Source organism: Phyllobates terribilis, unplaced genomic scaffold, assembly GCF_046119375.1.
Source record: "Phyllobates terribilis strain yellow unplaced genomic scaffold, ASM4611937v1 Scaffold_3__8_contigs__length_932513732, whole genome shotgun sequence".
Taxonomy (NCBI): domain Eukaryota; kingdom Metazoa; phylum Chordata; class Amphibia; order Anura; family Dendrobatidae; genus Phyllobates; species Phyllobates terribilis.
The window spans coordinates 324,286,054-324,305,721 of NW_027362763.1; the positions used below are offsets into that span (position 1 = coordinate 324,286,054).

Consider the following 19,668-nt stretch of genomic DNA (forward strand, 5'->3'; position numbering starts at 1 on the left):
AGCCAGGGCCCACCGGAGGAGTCTGGTTGTCTGGTGGGCTTGTCCAATCCTGCCCTAAAGCTGGCCAGGCTAAGAAAAGTGTGGGGAAGGTTACCGGGACAAATAGTGGCGGCTGGCGACTGAGTATGGAGACCTCGCTGCCGAAGCAGCCATGAGGTAGTGGCCAGCTTCGGCCTCCTCCAAACTAAAAGGCCCCATTTAAAGTGCAAACTAGCTGTATGGTATTGCAGCCTGGGGGTGTGTGGGTGGCAGGCTGCACACTTACGCTTGCATTCCAAGAAAACAAAGCAAATGCTAACTTCTATCATCATCACCATGCTCCTCACCTTGGCACTCCCAACTCCCCTGATGGAGAAGCCAGGGCCCACCGGAGGAGTCTGGTTGTCTGGTGGGCTCGTCCATTGCTGCCCTAAAGCCGGCCAGGCTAAGAAAAGTGTGGGGAAGTTTACCGAGACAAATAGTGGCGGCTAGGGACTGAGTTTGGAGACCTCGCTGCCGAAGCAGCCATGAGGTAGTGGCCAGCTTCGGCCTCCTCCAAACTAAAAGGCCCCATTTCAAGTGCAAACTAGCTGTATGGTATTGCAGCCTGGGGGTGGGTGGGTGGCAGGCTGCACACTTACGCTTGCATTCCAAGAAAACAAAGCAAATGCTAACTTCTATCATCATCACCATGCTCCTCACCTTGGCACTCTCAACTCCCCTGATGGAGAAGCCAGGGCCCACCGGAGGAGTCTGGTTGTCTGGTGGGCTCGTCCATTGCTGCCCTAAAGCCGGTCAGGCTAAGAAAAGTGTGGGGAAGGTTACCGGGACAAATAGTGGCGGCTGGTGACTGAGTATGGAGACCTCGCTGCCGAAGCAGCCATGAAGTAGTGGCCAGCTTCGGCCTCCTCCAAACTAAAAGGCCCTATTTCAAGTGCTAGCTAGCAGTATAGTATTGCAGCCTGCGGGCGGGTGGGTGGTTGGCTGCATATTTGCACTTGCATTGCAAGGAATGGGGGAGGTACAATTGAACACTGCCCTGGGACAAGGACTTGCACGGGGATAGTTGCAAGTCTGCATCTTCTGATGCGGCAAGGATCACTTCTGATGGGCACACTTTTAGGCAGTGACCTGGGTGTCAGAGATGCTTCCAGGGGTCTTCCCCATGCTGTTCCCATGTCTTTTCAGCACTGTATGCATGTGTCACACAGCACATAGCCAGATAAGCTTGTAAAATGTTAAAATGACATTTCCCGGTGAATGCATTTGTCACGGTTGAAAGCAATACAAAAGTGCAAAAACACATAAAAAATGCTACTTATGAACATAGCCCAAGGTGTGGAGGAGTATTTTTGTTTTTGGTTATTTATTTTACCTTATATACAAGTCTTTACCCTGGAAAGGATGTTCCTTAACATATTTCACAGTTAAACAGTTTCAGTTTCATTTTTGAACGTTTTATTGTGAGCCCGTAAAAGTGGCTTAATACTTCTGAACACGTTGTTGACAGCAGTGACCTGGGGGTCAGAAATGCTTCCTGGGGCGATCCCCATGCTGTCCCCATGTCATTTGAGCACTGTCACTATCGTTTTAGGCACTTTTTAGGCTTTCTACAGACTGCCGGGGGTGCCGGCGCAAAAATGCTCGGGTCTCCCATAGACTAACATTGGGCTCGTTGCTCGGGTCGAACACCCGAGTATCACGGTGAACTCGGCCCGATCTTCGAGCACCCGAGCATTTTAGTGCTCGCTCAACACTATTTAAAATAGTACTTTTGATTTTGTGTGTGTCCTGTAATTTCTTGTAATAATTTGATGTTTCATCTGTTATTTTTATTTTCGCTTACAAAAATCTATTGGAGCTATTTAGCGCAAGATTTCATCTTACTTTTGATACTTTACTAAGTACATTGTTGTCATAAAGTAATATGTTATTTCTGTATTTGTGAAAATTTTCAATAAATGCACAGTTATAAAGAAAACAATAGGTTAATTGGAGTTTGATATGTAAATATTTTTATAATATTTTTGTATTGTTTAGGATTCAATACTGCGAAAGGAGATCTAGTAAGAGCCATTCTATATAACAAACCAATGAGTGTTAAACTGCATAGAGAGGCCATTAGATTTCTCATGGTACTTGTGGGTTTTGCTATATTTGGCGTTTTCTACACTGCAGCTGTGCACAAGAAGAATGGGGTAAGTTAATAATATGTATCATAAGAGCAGTATGACAGTATTTAGTCCTTCTTATTGGTGCTGTTTAAAATTGTTTATGTCTATATAGCTTTTTAGGGGGTTAGCCATTCTAACCCACTTGTGAGTCCGCATGAACAAAAGATGATGACTCAGTCAGAATGCTAATGGTGTAAGGTACAGATGTGGGCTTTCCCATAATGCCCTGCAGCAATCAAATCACTGTGTCAAACTCAACCAATCAGGGGCATGGGATGGAGGGAAGGCTATCATAGACAGTATAACAGTGTAAAAGACAATGTCTGGAACACCATTTTATGCTATTGCTTCTTTGTTTAGCAAAGTGCTAAGCTCTTTATTCTCCCAAAATAAGGTATATTTTTTTCACCCAAGAATCTTAAAATGCCATTGCTTCTTTTCTTCTGTGTGCACTGCCTGTGTATAAAGAACACCAAGGCATGCATCTGCCCCTAAAAAGAAATAGTTTTTGGACTGTTTATACAGTATACATGGGGGAAATAAGTATTTGATCCCCTACAAACCATTATGAGTTCTGGCTCCTACAGACCACTTAGATGCCCCTAATCAACTCGTTACCTACATTAAAGACTCCAACAGGAGTCTTTTTTACAGACAGTCACCTGTATAAAAGACTCCTGTCCACAGACTCAATAAATCAGTCAGACTCTAACCTCTACAACATGGCCAAGACCAAAGAGCTTTCTAAGGATGTCAGGGACAAGATCATATACCTGTACAAAGCTGGAATGGGTTACAAAACCATAAATAAGATATTGGGTGAGAAGGAGACAACTGTTGTTGCAATAGTAGGAAAATGGAAGAAATACAAATTGACTGTCAATCGACATTGATCTGTCACCAAGAAAACCATTGGTAACACATTACGCCTTAAAGGTTTAAAATCCTGCAGTGCCCGCAAGGTCCCCCTGCTCAAGAAGGCACATGTGCAGGCCCATCTGAAGTTTGCCAATGAACACTTGGATGATTCTGTGAATTATTGGGAGAAGGTGCTGTGGTCAGATGAGACAAAAATTGATCTCTTTGGCATTAACTCAACTCGCCGTGTTTGGAGGAAGAGAAATGCTGCCTATGACCCAAAGAACACCATCCCCACGGTCAAGCATGGAGGTGGAAACATTATGTTTTGGGGGTGTTTCTCTGCTAAGGGCAAAGGACTACTTCACCTCATCAATCGGATAATGGATGGAGCCATGTACTGTAAAATCCTGAGTGACAACCTCCTTCCCTCCGCCAGGACATTAAAAATGGGTCGTGGCTGAGTATTCCAGCAAGACAATGACCCAAAACATACAGCCAAGGCAACAAAGGAGTGGCTCAAAAATAAGCACATTAAGGTCATGGAGTGGCCTAGCCAGTCTCCAGATGTTAATCCCATAGAAAACTTATGGAGGCAGTTGAAGCTCTGAGTTGCCAAGTGACTGCCTCAAAATCTTAATGATTTAGAGATGATCTGCAAAGAGGAGTGGAGCAAAATTCTCCCTGACATGTGCACAAACCTCATTACAAAAAACGTCTGACTGCTGCGCTTGCCAACAAGGGTTTTGCCACCAAGTATTAAGTGTTGTTTGCAGGAGGGAGCAAATACTTATTTCTCACTGCAAAATGAAAAAAAAAATTATCTAATTTATACAATGTGATTTTCTTGATTTTTTTTTTTTGGGGGGGATATTCTATCTCTCAATGTTAAAATTAACCTACCTTTAAAATTATAGACTGTTCATGTCTTTGTCAGTGAGCAAACTTACAAAAACAGCAAGGGATCAAATACTTATTTCCCCCATTGTAAGTATCTAGCAAAGTCTGAAACTGATGTGTGTGGTTACATAGGCTGCTATTTACCACCGCTTACCATTCATTTTCCTCTAGCCAGATAGGTTGACGTCTTTGTGATATTAAAAAGGTTTTGTTTGCATTACAGAGCTCAAAACAGTTTCAGTAGACTCTAAGAAGAATTCAGAGTGTTATACACATATCAGAGACATTTAATTAAGTAATTAAATAATTCACCGAAAATCAAATTTTGGGGGAAAATTTGGTGAAGTGTAGATCTGCTCTTTTCTACTCACCATCACTACACACAGTTATGAGGTACATTCTGTTCATGGAGGCTTATGTTATTAGGGTATCGCTATATGCGGCAGATTACTTCATTTGCCAGCACATGGATTTCTGCAAAACCAATATGGACAAATGAGGCTTTTGTTGAAATTTCTCCAATGAATCTGCCAGATATAAAAATATAATTAAAAGGCTTTTACAGCACCTCTCAATTGTACATCAGGTGCTGAGAGACACAGCTGATGTTGAGCTTGGTGTGCATATGTAGCACCCTGAGGATTCGGCTGCTACAGGGGTATTGCACCTCAACCCAGAGGTGTGATATTCCACTCCCGGGTAAGGATGGAGTGTGGACCTGAGCTCGGTAGGCTGCATGCACTACATACATCCCATTTCCGAGGAACAGGCCGACGGTACTCCCACTTAGAAATGTGCAGGTACGACCGAGTCTGTTCCTGGCTGGAGTGGGAGGGGGGTGGTACATCCCAAGTAGTGTAGGGGCAGATAGGGGGAGCAGCCTGGGTAAAGATAGGAGCTCATTGGGTGCTGGTCACCTGAGCTCACACATAGAGGGTGTATATAAGGTGGGCACCATCAGAGATCAGGGTCAGTCAGTCTGTCAGCCTTTTGCAGAGAGAAGTCAGAGGAGGAAGAGGAGCAAGAAAGACCCAGAGAGGGGACAAAGAGAGGACTCTGAGAACCCAAATTCAAGCAACGGGTGAAGAGTCGGCATCAGGGTACCGGAACCCAAGCTGGTGGGGGGCAAAAACACACCCCAGCCAGAGACCGGAGGCCGTGGGCAGCGTCTGCCACGGCCACCCACCACATCCACCACGAAGGCATACCACGTGGAGGGTCAGGGAACCCAAGGCCAAGGGTCTCCCAACAGAAGGCCCGAGGGAGCTGGACCTGGGTGGATCAATAGTGGGGACAGCCAGAGAAAGGACAGAAGGAGAGCTCAGGGTCACGCTCCGGACTCGCTTGGGGGTTGGCTGGATCCAGGACCTGGTGGACGCAGCACGGCTCGGGAGGTCACTTGAAGCTGGAGTGACCGGAACATCAGCAGTGAGTAAATATCCTAAACTGCACAACCCGACTCTGTCTTCCTTTAACATCTATGCTGCACCACCACAACCCCCATCCTCTGCACCTGACCCCCTGAGGCTATACCCCACCCGTTGGGGGTTATACCACCAAAAGCTGCACCTACACCATCAGCCTCAGCGGACCCTGCTGCAGCGGCGGCCATAGTGACCGCAATACAACGGGTGGCGTAGTCGACATTAAGAACTTTATAACATCTGTAGGACTGCCACATACACTGAGTTTGACACCCTGGGCACGGACCGGGTCACAGCCACTCGGAAGACTACAACTCCCATCTGATCCGGCTCCGGATATTCCCCCTGAAGAATATGGCCCAGGGGGCGCGTCAACTTTGGCGTAGTCGGCAGGATTACGTGCCCGCAACACCCGGGTACTGCGTGCCTGAAGAAAAGAACGAATTTACCTCAAAAAGAAGTCTCCTGCCGGTTCCGGAGGGTCCATGCCATCGGACTCCATCACAGATCGATTCCCGCCGGTTGTCCGCCATTAACAGCTTTTTCCCGCCATCTGCAGAGTTTCCCGCCACTGGGAGACGATTCCCGCCATTTCCAAAGGTTTCCCGCCTTGGAAGAGCGGACGCCATTATGGGCGTGCCAGAGGGTGGCGAGAGGCCACCTCCCATCGTGGGCCAGGACCGAAAATGGCGCCAAAAGTGGAAACCGCCCCCACCAACAGAGACTGTGATGCTAGAGGTGTCTGTCAGCGTGAAAGAACTGCCCCTGGAGCTGACAATCACCAAGTGGCCCCGGGACCGCCCTCGAAGTGGGAGGACTGAGAAGGAGAGCTCAGGGTCACGCTCCGGACTCGCTTGGGGGTTGGCTGGATCCAGGACCTGGTGGACGCAGCACGGCTCGGGAGGTCACTTGAAGCTGGAGTGACCGGAACATCAGCAGTGAGTAAATACCCTAAACTGCACAACCCGACTCTGTCTTCCTTTAACATCTATGCTGCACCACCACAACCCCCATCCTCTGCACCTGACCCCCTGAGGCTATACCCCACCCGTTGGGGGTTATACCACCAAAAGCTGCACCTACACCATCAGCCTCAGCGGACCCTGCTGCAGCGGCGGCCATAGTGACCGCAATACAACGGGTGGCGTAGTCGACAATAAAGAACTTATTAACATCTGTAGGACTGCCACATACAACTGAGTTTGACACCCTGGGCACGGACCGGGTCACAGCCACTCGGAAGACTACAACTCCCATCTGATCCGGCTCCGGATATTCCCCCTAAAGAATATGGCCCAGGGGGCGCGTCAACTTTGGCGTAGTCGGCAGGATTACGTGCCCGCAACACCCGGGTACTGCGTGCCTGAAGAAAAGAACGAATTTACCTCAAAAAGAAGTCTCCTGCCGGTTCCGGAGGGTCCATGCCATCGGACCCCATCACCAGTCGATTCCCGCCGGTTGTCCGCCATTAACAGCTTTTTCCCGCCATCTGCAGAGTTTCCCGCCACTGGGAAGCGATTCCCGCCATTTCCGAAGATTTCCCGCCTTGCCAGAGCGGACGCCATTATGGGCGTGCCAGAGGATGGCAAGAGGCCACCTCCCATCGTGGGCCAGGACCGAAAATGGCGCCAAAAGTGGAAACCGCCCCCACCAACAGAGACTGTGATGCTAGAGGTGTCTGTCAGCGTGAAAGAACAGCCCCTGGAGCTGACAATCACCAAGTGGCCCCGGGACCGCCCTCGAAGGGGGAGGAGACGAAAGAAGAGAGCAAAGATGGGTGCCGCCTGGAGCAGTCTGGAGCGAGCGCACCCGGAGGCAAGAAGCCTGGAGAAGAGTATCGGAGGAGCTTACCCGGAGATGGCGAGAAAGCAGAGGAGCACCGGCCCGTTGGCCAGGAGCCTGCTAGAAACAGAAGAGAGAGAGCAGAGCAGCACCGGCCCGCTGGCCAGGAGCCTGCTGGAGACAACAGGAGGAGAGCAGAGCAGCACCGACCCGTTGGTCAGGAGCCTGCTGGAAGCAACGACCCCACTAGGCCTAGTGGAGGTCCTAGCACAGCTCCCCCGAGACCGGGAGTGTGCACAGACCGCTCTGGAGGGCCTCGCAAGGAGGATGGCCCGGGTGCAGCGAGAGACGTTGGCGGAGTGGAGCCGAGAGATGGCCCAGCAGACCGAGACCTGTCAGCGGAGCACGCCACCCAAGACGAGGAGACCGACCGCCTCTGAGGATGGCGCGGGAGGATTGAAGGCCGGAGACGGCGCCGAGAAGGGAGCCGAACGAGTGGAGGCAGGTAAAGGGGACGTCTATACCCCAAACCGGGAAACCGCGTACCTGCCCCAGCTCCCCGTCGCAGAGCCCGAAGTCTATCCTGCCGTGCCCGTCGCTGCAACGTCACCGCCGCAGACTAGGCCTCAAACGGGAGCTGCGACCCCTGTGACGTCACACGCCTCGACCCCGAGCGTGACCAAGCAGGAAGTACCACCAGCCTGGTCGCAAGGCCTAGTACCCCCGGGCGCCGCAATACCAACAGCGCCCCCTACCTCCGCGGAGCCCCCGGCCTGGTCGCAGGGCCAAGTAGCCCAGGGCGCCGCCGTCCTTACGGTGCCCTTCACCTTCCAGATACCCCAGGCCTGGCCGCAAGGCCCGGGCAACCCGGGCGCTAACACCACCGCGCCCATAAGACCAAGAGTGCCGCATCTGGGAGAAGATCTGTTTGCCCAGCATACGTGCCCGGACGGGTCTGAAGCCAAAGGTAACAATAAAGAAAGAGCAGGAGGACGCCGTCGTTAAGTACAGCGAAGCAGGAGCTGTATATAGTTGCCCGTCGGGGCACCATAAACTGAAACTGTTACTGTATATAGTCCCCGTTGGGACCAGCATGTGTGAACTGTTACCCGTTCAACCCCTAAATCCCACTGACCGAGGACTGAGAGCGGTCATTCCTCCCCAATACCTGGCCGAGGACTGAGAGCGGCCACTTCCCCTGTAAATAGTTGCGCGTCCTAAAGCGCCCTCTACCGGTTTTATAGGAAAACCAGTTTTCTAGAGAGACTGTCGCACTTTACCCGGTCACACGTTGCACAGTGACCGGAGGAGGAGCCTGAGGCGACGAGAATGTTTTTTATGAAAAGTTTTATATGATGTTTTATTATGTTTATGTTTATGCAAAAATTTGTATGTTTGGTGTTGTTTTTATCTTACAGCCCGAGGACGTGCTGTGATTTACCAGGGGGGAATGTAGCACCCTGAGGATTCGGCTGCTACAGGGGTATTGCACCTCAACCCAGAGGTGTGATATTCCACTCCCGGGTAAGGATGGAGTGTGGACCTGAGCTCGGTAGGCTGCATGCACTACATACATCCCATTTCCGAGGAACAGGCCGACGGTACTCCCACTTAGAAATGTGCAGGTACGACCGAGTCTGTTCCTGGCTGGAGTGGGAGGGGGGTGGTACATCCCAAGTAGTGTAGGGGCAGATAGGGGGAGCAGCCTGGGTAAAGATAGGAGCTCATTGGGTGCTGGTCACCTGAGCTCACACATAGAGGGTGTATATAAGGTGGGCACCATCAGAGATCAGGGTCAGTCAGTCTGTCAGCCTTTTGCAGAGAGAAGTCAGAGGAGGAAGAGGAGCAAGAAAGACCCAGAGAGGGGACAAAGAGAGGACTCTGAGAACCCAAATTCAAGCAACAGGTGAAGAGTCGGCATCAGGGTACCGGAACCCAAGCTGGTGGGGGGCAAAAACACACCCCAGCCAGAGACCGGAGGCCGTGGGCAGCGTCTGCCACGGCCACCCACCACATCCACCACGAAGGCATACCACGTGGAGGGTCAGGGAACCCAAGGCCAAGGGTCTCCCAACAGAAGGCCCGAGGGAGCTGGACCTGGGTGGATCAATAGTGGGGACGGCCAGAGAAAGGACAGAAGGAGAGCTCAGGGTCACGCTCCGGACTCGCTTGGGGGTTGGCTGGATCCAGGACCTGGTGGACGCAGCACGGCTCGGGAGGTCACTTGAAGCTGGAGTGACCGGAACATCAGCAGTGAGTAAATATCCTAAACTGCACAACCCGACTCTGTCTTCCTTTAACATCTATGCTGCACCACCACAACCCCCATCCTCTGCACCTGACCCCCTGAGGCTATACCCCACCCGTTGGGGGTTATACCACCAAAAGCTGCACCTACACCATCAGCCTCAGCGGACCCTGCTGCAGCGGCGGCCATAGTGACCGCAATACAACGGGTGGCGTAGTCGACATTAAGAACTTTATAACATCTGTAGGACTGCCACATACACTGAGTTTGACACCCTGGGCACGGACCGGGTCACAGCCACTCGGAAGACTACAACTCCCATCTGATCCGGCTCCGGATATTCCCCCTGAAGAATATGGCCCAGGGGGCGCGTCACATACCTGTCATGAACTTGTTGCCTTAATTAGAATAGGAGAATAGAAATGGATTATACCTGCCAGGTGTGCACATTACCTGTTAAGGATGTGATAGTCTACATATAAGCAGTTCAATACCCGATGTAGATGTAATAGCTGGTGGATGACTGATTTAAGGTGCCTTCTGCACCTATTTGCTTTTTAATTTATTTCAATGCAACGTTTGTGACCAAATCATGTTTAGAAACATATTTTTATAATTTCACTGGGATTTTTTTTGAGTAACAATGTCTCAAAATACATCAACTGATGTAATTAAAAAATACTTGTATTTTTTTCCCAGGCCAGTGTTCATGACATTGTGCTAATGTCATTTTTGATGTTAACTGTTGCAGTCAACGCAGCCCTTCCTGCATCACTTACAATTTGTCTCCTGTGTGGTCAAACAAGGCTGAAAAAACAGGACATCTTCTGTATTAGTCCTCAAAGGATCAATTTAGCTGGGCAGTTGAATCTTGTATGTTTTGATAAAGTAAGTTCAATTTGGTTTATCTATTTTAGTGGCTCCTTGATGCTAGCTGCACTATTTCTCTATGCAATACTGAGCACAATTATAATATTACAAAGAACAAAAAATAAACAAGAATTTATAATGTTTTTGTAAATGTAACCACTTCTGGACAGGCCAAAGACTATAGACTTCTGGGCAGCTCATACTTTACTCTGCAATAATGAAGAACTTGGCACTCATTGCAAGAACTATATCAAGGTCATTTATTTACAGGTGCAATGCGTAGTAAGTGCATTAAGCTATGTTGAAAACATTAATAGTCATCATATGCACAAATTGCTACAGATATAATGAGAATCCTGTGTTAAGGAACCCCCCTGGAATAGCGGTACACTGCAGAGTAAGTGGTGCCATAGATGTGGCGTCATTTGCACAGCAATGTACCTCTATTACTAGGTCACTTTCCTTGACACATGATTCTCATTTTCTCTGTAGCAATCTGTGTATCTGATGAAGGTCAATGGTTTGACCGAAACGTAATGCATTTAATATGCATTGCACCTGTAAATAAATCACAATGTCTTGCCGCAAGTTCCAAGCTCTTTACAGTTCAAATACAATCGGTGCACCAGCAGTACAGGAGTTTCTTGTCCTTTTATATACATACGTTACTCTGCACTAATGTTCAAAAATATCACTGTATGGTAAGCAGTTTATAAACAGGAGGAGAAACGAGCACATTGGCATGAAAAAGCTTTATTAATAATTCATATAAAACTCCATTTATTAAAGGCAGAATACGTAATGTAAAGTGCAGACATGCAGATCAAAAAAACCCACTTAATCTTTAGCCCAAAAGAAGGGTAATATAAATGTATTCAAAGAAATACATAAATAGCCTGAAACATACAAATATTGCACACACATCCTCCTAGAATGGAGGAAATGTAATAAGTATTAAGTATAAATGAGAAAGCAATAGGGACAGAAAAGAAAGATAAACCAGGGCAGGAAGAGGTAGTGTACATGGACATATCAATATACCACTAAGTATATGGGGATCCCGTCTATCACAGTCCTGTTATATTAGTCAGCTGCCATAGTGCATCTCATTTGCAGGACAATGGTGACTCACCCCAAGATAGTGTCACATGTAGAAAGGGGACCACAGGAGGGCAGGTGTCTGTCGGGGAGGACTGCCTAGACGCGCGTGCTTTTTCAAGAGGTGTAAATCAGGGAAGCACAAGGACCTTTTTAAATCTATATCTCTCCGCCCCCTCAGAGGCATCACATGTGTTGTCATGTGATAAATGAAGATGGCCGACAATGGGATGGTGTAAACGGCGCATGCGCCGAGATAATCACCGCCCACCGCGGCCCCGCACCACCCATCATGACGCGGGCGCAACCCGGAAGTGTCGCTAGAACCACATCCGGCGGGCGCGCCGACGCAACGGAGACAGATGACGCGAGGACGCGGAGCGCGAGCCACCCAGCGCATGCGCACAGCAACATCCCTTAGCCCTTCCCAGTGTCACAATGCAACGGGCCCCAACTCTGTGCATCGATTTCCATAAAGTTAGTCACGTAATGAATAGGAACATAGAGTAATCGCTGTAGTGGATAAAAGACCACTATAGTTAAAGAAAAATGAATGATGAAAAGAATATATAGAGAAAATAATAAAGACAAGGGAAGGAGGGGAAGAAAGAAAATATAAATATAAGGAATAAAAAATATCAGTAAAGCAATTATCAAAAATAACAAATATTAATGATGAACAGACAGCTAAATCATTGTGAGTCATTCATCCAAGGGAGTTGCTGTGGAGACAGCTACGATATCCCAGATGTCTGCACTATGTTTCCTGCAGCACCACACATGTGGTGTATTACGCCACATGTGGGTGCGGGTTAATATATGCTGGACTAACATCTAGGGAGTTACGAATCAGGGTTCGTGAGCACGTTAGGGACATTGGTGTGGCCCGGTCAGCCTCTGATCCCCGGGAGCTCAAGACACTGCCTCGACATTTCATGGCCGTCCACAACTGTGATCCGCAGTCACTGAAAATACGTGGTATTGATGTGGTCGGTCAGGGCTCTCGGGGTGGTAATGCCTAACGTCTCCTGGCACAAAAGGAGCCGAGGTGGATCATTACCTTGGACACCCTGGCGCCACGGGGTCTGAATGAGAGCTTGGGGTTTGAGCCATTTCTTTGATTCGACTCATCCTAGTTCTGTAATTTATTTAATATTTTACCATTGAGTGTATTGTATGTCCTACATTTGAATATTAAGATACTTGATGGAATTGATTGATTGTGCTCTCCTGCGATCCCTGCTGTATATTCCAACGTATGGGGGCTATTTTGGTTTTCTGTCTTTTTAACCCCTTTTATATAGATTTTTAATTTGTGTTTATTTTTTTGTTTTGTGATTTTTCTTCAAGGACCTCACCTGTAGTGTTGAGCCACCCCCGTAGTGTTCGAGTTCGGTTCGGTTCGTCGAACACCCGTGTGTTCGCCGAACTGTTCGTCGAACTGTTCGTCGAACACCTTCGAACACCGTTAAAACCAATGACAGGCAAACAAAAACACATAGAAACACATAGAAAACACCTTCAAAGGTGTCCAAAAGCTGACAAACTGCTCAGAAGACACAACTAACGCATGGAAAAGTGACAAGTACATATAGTCATGCGAAAAGAAAAGAGGTGGAGGAGTAAAAGGAGGGGGAGACACAAATATAGGCATGTCATGCCCTTCTAAAATCCAAAAAGTGAGAAGCCGACACGTTCAGTCCGCTCCTGCCCGTGCCACCTCCGTGTCGCCGGGTTTGTGCCAGAGCCGCGGTGAACCCTGACGGCCAGCCCCCCTCTCCCAATACTGGTGCCTGTCCGCTGGTGGGTCGAGCGAGCCCCCCTGTGGTGGAGGCAGCTCTAAGCTTTTTAATTTAAATTGTCTCTCTAATTTGAATGAATACACTTTAAATCCATTTACAAGGATCTATTGGAGGGCAAGTCTCATGCCAGCAGCCGCGTAATTCCAGCTCCAGTAGCGTCCACTAAAGCTGCTGCAGTTAAAAAGCTTTTATAAGGATCGAGCTCGGCTGTCCACCGCAAGGCATCCTACTGCCAGTCCCAGCCCCTATGCCTTGGGGTGCCTCCTGATGCTCTTCACTGAGTATCCCGTGGTCCCGAAGCATTTCCTTTGAAAAAATTAAGTGTCCAAACTACAGGTGGTGTAGCTAGCTTAACAGCCGGGATAATCCACTGACTAGCAGACACTGCTACTAGGCACAAAGTATTTCCTGGGCTAGATGCAGTTAAAAATTTGTAATTAGATACTCTCGTTGGATGCTGAGAAAGCATTCCATAGAGTCTCCTGGCACGCCATATATGATTCTCTTAAAAAGCTTGGGGTAGGGGTCTAGGGGACCCTTTTATAGCCAAAATCACGGCCCTGTATCACAATACGTCACCTAGGCTGAAGATAAATGGAACTGTAGCACCCTGAGGGCTCGGTTGCTACAGAGGTATTGCACCTCACCCAGAGGTGTGATATCTCACTCTCAGGTAAGGATGGAGTGTGGATCAGGACCCGACACCTGCATGCATTACACCACATTGCCATGGGGCAGGGCGACCAATATGCCTCTGAGATGGGCACGACAGTCCCTGTCCCTGGCTGGAGTGGGGGGAGGGAACACTGAGGAAGGGGAACCCTGTAGTGCAGGAGCAGGGAGGAAGCAGTTCCTGGGTGCATTGAGAAGGGAGTATAAAAGGTGGGCACCATCTTAGTTCAGTGCAGAGAAGTCTGAGCAGAAGTGGCAGGGAGCAGGTGCTCTGCATGAGCTCTGCTCCGGAGGCGGGCCTAGTAACAGAGGCCCAGGCCTGGAAGAGGGAGAAGGAAGGAAGAGGAGCGAAGAAGGCTCCAGGAACGAGGAATGAAGGGATCCCAGGGGTGCGGACGGGCGAGTCGCCACCGCACGCCCGAATCCACCTGCGTGGAGGGGTCAGGCCAAAGGGGGAGACCGGTCCCCGAACCTAGTGGAGGCAGGAAACGACCCTCAGCTAGAAACCGGAGGCTCTGACATTTTATGTGACGCAGCCCCTCGCTACACCCGCTAGGAAGGCACCACATAGGGTCAGGGAAACTGGCGCCAAGTTTACCAAGAGGAGGCCCGAGGCAGCCGGACAGAAGGGTTGGTAAGAAAGGCCAGACAAAGGACACACAAAGGGGGTCCTGTGAAGCGCTCCAAAGTTATCTGGGAGTTGTCTGAGCCCCTCACCTGGTGAGCACAGTACGACGTGGGCAGCCGTTACCTGCAGACATGGTCTGGATAATAAGAACTGTGAGTAAAGGCCCTGGACTGCATCACTGACTCCGTGTCGTTACTGCTGCTGCCCTGCACCATCACCCCAATCCTCCGCATACACTGCCCTGAGGCTATACTCCTCCCGTGGGGAGTTATGCTACACTCTGCTGCACCCACAACACCAGCCTCAGCGGTCTGCCCTGCAGCGGCGGTTCACTCTGACCGCAATCCACGGGTGGCGTAGTCGGACATTTAAACATCAAAACCACATAAATAGTTCCGCCACTGGTTTGACCACCCTGAGCCACGGAACCGGGTCGCCGCCACGAAGACTACAACCACCAGCATCCACCAAAAAGGGTCCAGCTCCGGGTGTCCCAAGGCCCAGGGGGTGCATCACAACATTTTTATCACCTTTCACAATCACCAATGGGACAAGGCAGGGATGTCCTCTGTCCCCTCTCTTATACATCCTAGTGACGGAGCACCTGCTCTCATCAATTCGCCATAACCCCAATATTAGGTGGATTGAGGTGGGAGGCACCGAGTACAAGTGCTCTGCATTTGCTGATGATGTCCTAGTATATATCACTCAATCACATATATCCATCCATGCTGTTATGGCTGAAATAGATCACTTTGTTACATGGTCAAATTTTAAAATCAATGCAGCGAAGTCTGAGGTCCTCGATGTCTCCCTCCCCAAATCCATATAGGATTCCATCCAGTCCAACTTTCCCTTTGCCTGGCCCTCACAGGGTATCAAATACTTAGGAATTCATATTCATAGAGACCTCTCCCATCTATGTTATCTTAATTTTGGGCCCTTTATTGAACAACTCCATACAGACCACGGTTGGCAAGTTAGAACTGTAAGATTCACTACGTGAACCACTGGTGTTTTGTGGAAAAGCACATGTACACTGTGTTCCAAATTATTATGCAAAAAGTGTTTAGGAGTGATAAGGGAAGAATTTGTTTGTTTGTCAGTTAAACTCATTGATGGTGATGTGTGTCAGGGCTCTTTATATCACTGTAAGCAATTGCAGACACCTGTGCTAATTAGTTTGGCAGGTGTGTCCAATGAAAGGCAAGACTACTTAAGAAGGCTGTCTCACATTATTAAGCAGCCTACATTTTCTGCCAAAATGGGAAAGAAAAAGGATGTGTCGGCTGCTGAGAAGCAACAAATTGTGGAGTGTTTAGGTCAAGGCATGACTACAATCAACATTGTGCGATGATCAGGATGAAGTGTCTTGGCAATCAAGAAGTATGTAGCTGATTCACAGTACACACGTGTGCGTGCTGATAAGGGCAAATTGAGGACTCTTTCCTACAGGCAATTACGTCAGGTTAAAAGAGCAGCGGCAAAAAAGCCTTGTCATAGCAGCAGACAAGTTTTTGAAGCTGCTGGTGCCTCCAACGTCCCCCGAACAACAAGATGCAGGGTCCTTCAGAGGTTTGCAGCTGTGCATACGCCATCCTGTCGACCTCCTCTATCCACTTCACACAAGCAGAAACGGCTCCAGTGGGCTAAACATTACATGAAGACTGATTTCAAAACTGTTTTGTTCACGGATGAGTGCCGTGCAGCGCTCGATGGTCCAGATGGATGGAGTGGAGGATGGCTGGTTGATGGACACCCCACGCAAACACGGCTACAGCGCCAACAAGGAGGAGGTGGAGTAATGTTTTGGGCTGGAATCATGGGGAGAGAGATTGTCGGTCCCTTTAGGATCCCTGAAGGCGCTAAAGATGAACTCCATAATGTATGTGGATTTTCTCAAACAGCACTTCCTGCCATGGTTCAAGAAGAAGAACCGTGTATTTCACAGCAAGATCATTTTTTTGCATGATAATGCACCATCTCATGCTGCACATAAAACATCTGCATCTCTGGCTGATATGGGCATAAAAGGGGACAAACTTATGGTGTGACCCCCATGCTCCCCTGACCTCTACCCCATTCAGAACCTCTGGAGCATCATCAAAAGGAGTGTGTTATGTTCTGCTACCAGAGCTATGGAAAGAGAGGAGATCTGTCCCTACGATAGAACTCAGCTTAATCCCTACGATGTAACAGGGGACCTGATCCTGCGATCAGACCTGCTAAAGTCCTAAGCTAGTCTGTACGGAGACCTATAGATGTGGGGAAGGAATCCCTACAAGTACTAAGGACTGGGAGGAATATGGGACACCTCCTAACAGAAATAGTAGCAGACAGACGAACAAACAAAATATATAGAACATAGAGGTCCGTAGACCAAGCAAACTAACAGAGCAAGACACAGAGCACAGGCTAGCTAGAAAGTAGATATACAATGAAGTCCAGCAAAGCCAGAAGGGCGGAGCAGGATTAAATAGGCCAACAAGGTCATGTGACCAGCAAAGGAAAAAAAACCTAAGAGCAAGGTTCTAACAGAGTGTCTATGATGGCGGGAGGCAGTTCACATCTAAGCAACACCTCTGGGAAGGTATTCTGTCCTCATGCAAAACAATTGAAGCAGAAACCATCCAAAACCTGACAAATTCAATGGAAGAGAGAGTTCAGAAGCTCCTTTCGAACAAGGGGTCCTATGTGAAAATGTAACATCACCTAGAATAAAGTTTTGAGTTGAAAACTGTTTGATTTCAGTTTCTAATAACCTGCTAATGCTTATAATTTCAAAAATGACCATTTTTTTAAAATGAAAAGGTTGATCGAAAAGTTTGGGGGAGCTAAGAGTGTGGCAACCCAGTAGTCATGATTACTTTGAATTCTGACAATATGAGGGTCATGTTGCAGGTAGTGCAGCAAGAAGGCACTTATGTGTCTTGCGCGTCTCGGAGCCCCAAAATTATTTTCCGGGCTAGATGCAGCTAAAAATTATTATTAATTTTAAATCTGGTGGAGCTTAGTATAGATGGCCTAATAGGATCAGTGCTGCACACTGCTACAAAGCCCAAATTATTTTCCAGCCAAGATACAGATAAACATGATTAGTAATTTTAAATCTGGTGGAGCTTATTATAGATGGCCTAATAGAATCAGTGCTGCACACTGCTACAAAGCCCAAATTATTTTCCAGCCAAGATACAGATAAACATGATTAGTAATTTGGAAGCTTAAAACGGTTGGTAGGGTGATTTTAACCAATCATCAAGCTTTTACTCTCCCCAGGATGACACAGGGGTAGAAAAGTCGTTTCGGATCCATGATTTGTTCATCTTTATGAACGTGAGTCTGTCTACATTATCAGTGGAGAGCCGCGTGCGCTTATCTGTCAGCACACCACCAGCAGCGCTGAACACACGTTCAGACAGAACGCTGGCTGCGGGGCATGACAAGATCTCCAAGGCGTAAGTGGCTAGCTCCGGCCATTTATCCAGATTGGAAGCCCAAAAAGAGCAAGGGTCCAGTGACACAGTCATGGCTTCAATGTTTACTTGGAGATACTCCTGTACCATCGTCTCTAGGCGTTGACTATGTGTCAGACTTCTTGTCTCCTGTGGCCTTGTAAAGGATGGGCTAAAAAAGTGGTGAAATGATTCCGCAAAATTGATGTTACCAGCAGATACTGTGGTTCTGTTACGGTTTGAGTGCTGAACACTTGACGGTCCCACGGTTGGCAAGTTGGAACTGTGAGATTCACTACGTGCACCACTGGTGTTTTGTGGAAAAGCACATGTAAGATTCTGCAACAGTCTCTGCTGATACTCCTGCATGCGTGCATCTCTTTCTATGGCAGGAATAATTTCTGCAAATTTACTTTTGTACCGGGGATCTAACAGTGTGGCAACCCAGTAGTCAGGATTATTTCTAATTCTCACAATTCGAGGGTCATGTTGCAGGTAGTGCAGCAAGAAGGCACTCATGTGTGTTGCGCATCCAGGAGCACCAAGTCCCTGTTGTGTTGGTGGCGAGGTAACAATCATGCTTCCTTCCTCTGTCCTCTACCCCCAACCTCGCACAACAGAAATGTGATCAAGGTCTCCCTCATCTGATGAGTCTTCCATCAGTTCGTCCTCCACTTCTTCCTGGGCTCCTGCACCTTCCTCACTAGTTTGGCTGCTACCATGCACCCTGGTAAAACCATCTCCCCCACACTCACATGCCTGCCGCCTTGGTGCTGCCGACCGTCTGGACCTTGCAGATGTTAGCCCTTCCACATACAACTCCTCCTCCTCTACTTCCTCCACCTCCTCTTGTGCCACTACCTGACTCCAAATTCTGTTTAACATGTGCTCCAGCATGTAAATCACCGGAATAGTCATGCTGATAATGGCATCGTCAGCACTAAACATCTTCGTCGCCATTTCAAAACTGTGCAGAAGGGTGCATAGGTCCCTGATCTGAGACCACTCCTCCAGCGTGATTTGCCCCACCTCTGGATCTCGTTGGCCCAGGCTATACATCAGAACGTATTGCACCAGGGCTTGTCGGTGCTGCCACAGTCGCTGCAACATGTGCAGAGTTGAATTCCACCGGGTAGGCACATCGCATTTTAGCCGGTGAAGTGGCAGGCCCAACGACTTCTGTAGAGATGTAAGTCGCTGAGCTGCGGGATGCGAACGGCGGAAGTGAGCACACAGCGACCGTGCCCTCTGCAGAAGGCCATCTAGTCTGGGATAGTGGGCTAAACATTGCTGGACAACCAGGTTCAACACGTGAGCCATACAAGGCACGTGTGTGACATTGCCCCGGCGAAGGGCCGCACCCAGATTTGCAGCATTGTCGCACATGGCCTTCCCTGGTTTCAGGTCCAGTGGAGACAAACATTCATGAAATTGGTTCTCCAGAGCTGACTACAACTCCTCAGCTGTGTGACTCACATTTCCCAGACATTTCAAAGTAAAAACCACCTGATGACGTTGAGCCCTACTGCCAGCATAGTAAGGAGGTGTGCAGGATCCCTTCTGCGCAGTTAGAAAGCTTGTGGCATGACCAGACAGGCTTTGGGTGCAGGTGGAAGACCGAGAGGAGGTTGAGGAGGCAGAAGCAGTGGAGGAACTTTGACATAAAGAGGATTGACGCACAACTCGTGGGGACGGCAAGACTTGGACAGCAGCCCCTTGTCCTGCTGTCACCATAGTTACCCAGTGCCCAGTCAGCGACATGTAACGCCCCTGTCCATGCC

General features: G+C 48.7%; 1 protein-coding gene across 4 annotated transcripts in view; it reads left to right on the forward strand.

The window, feature by feature from the left end:
* LOC141259324 (probable cation-transporting ATPase 13A5) overlaps window positions 1-19,668 on the forward strand; it is a 749,831-nt gene that overhangs the window by 436,173 nt on the left and 293,990 nt on the right. For all 4 annotated transcript variants that reach the window (XM_073675084.1, XM_073675083.1, XM_073675085.1 and 1 more), the window contains 2 exons: window positions 2,020-2,177; window positions 10,065-10,253. In XM_073675084.1, coding sequence (XP_073531185.1) covers window positions 2,020-2,177; window positions 10,065-10,253 — 347 coding nt within the window. The remainder of the gene's footprint in view (window positions 1-2,019; window positions 2,178-10,064; window positions 10,254-19,668) is intronic.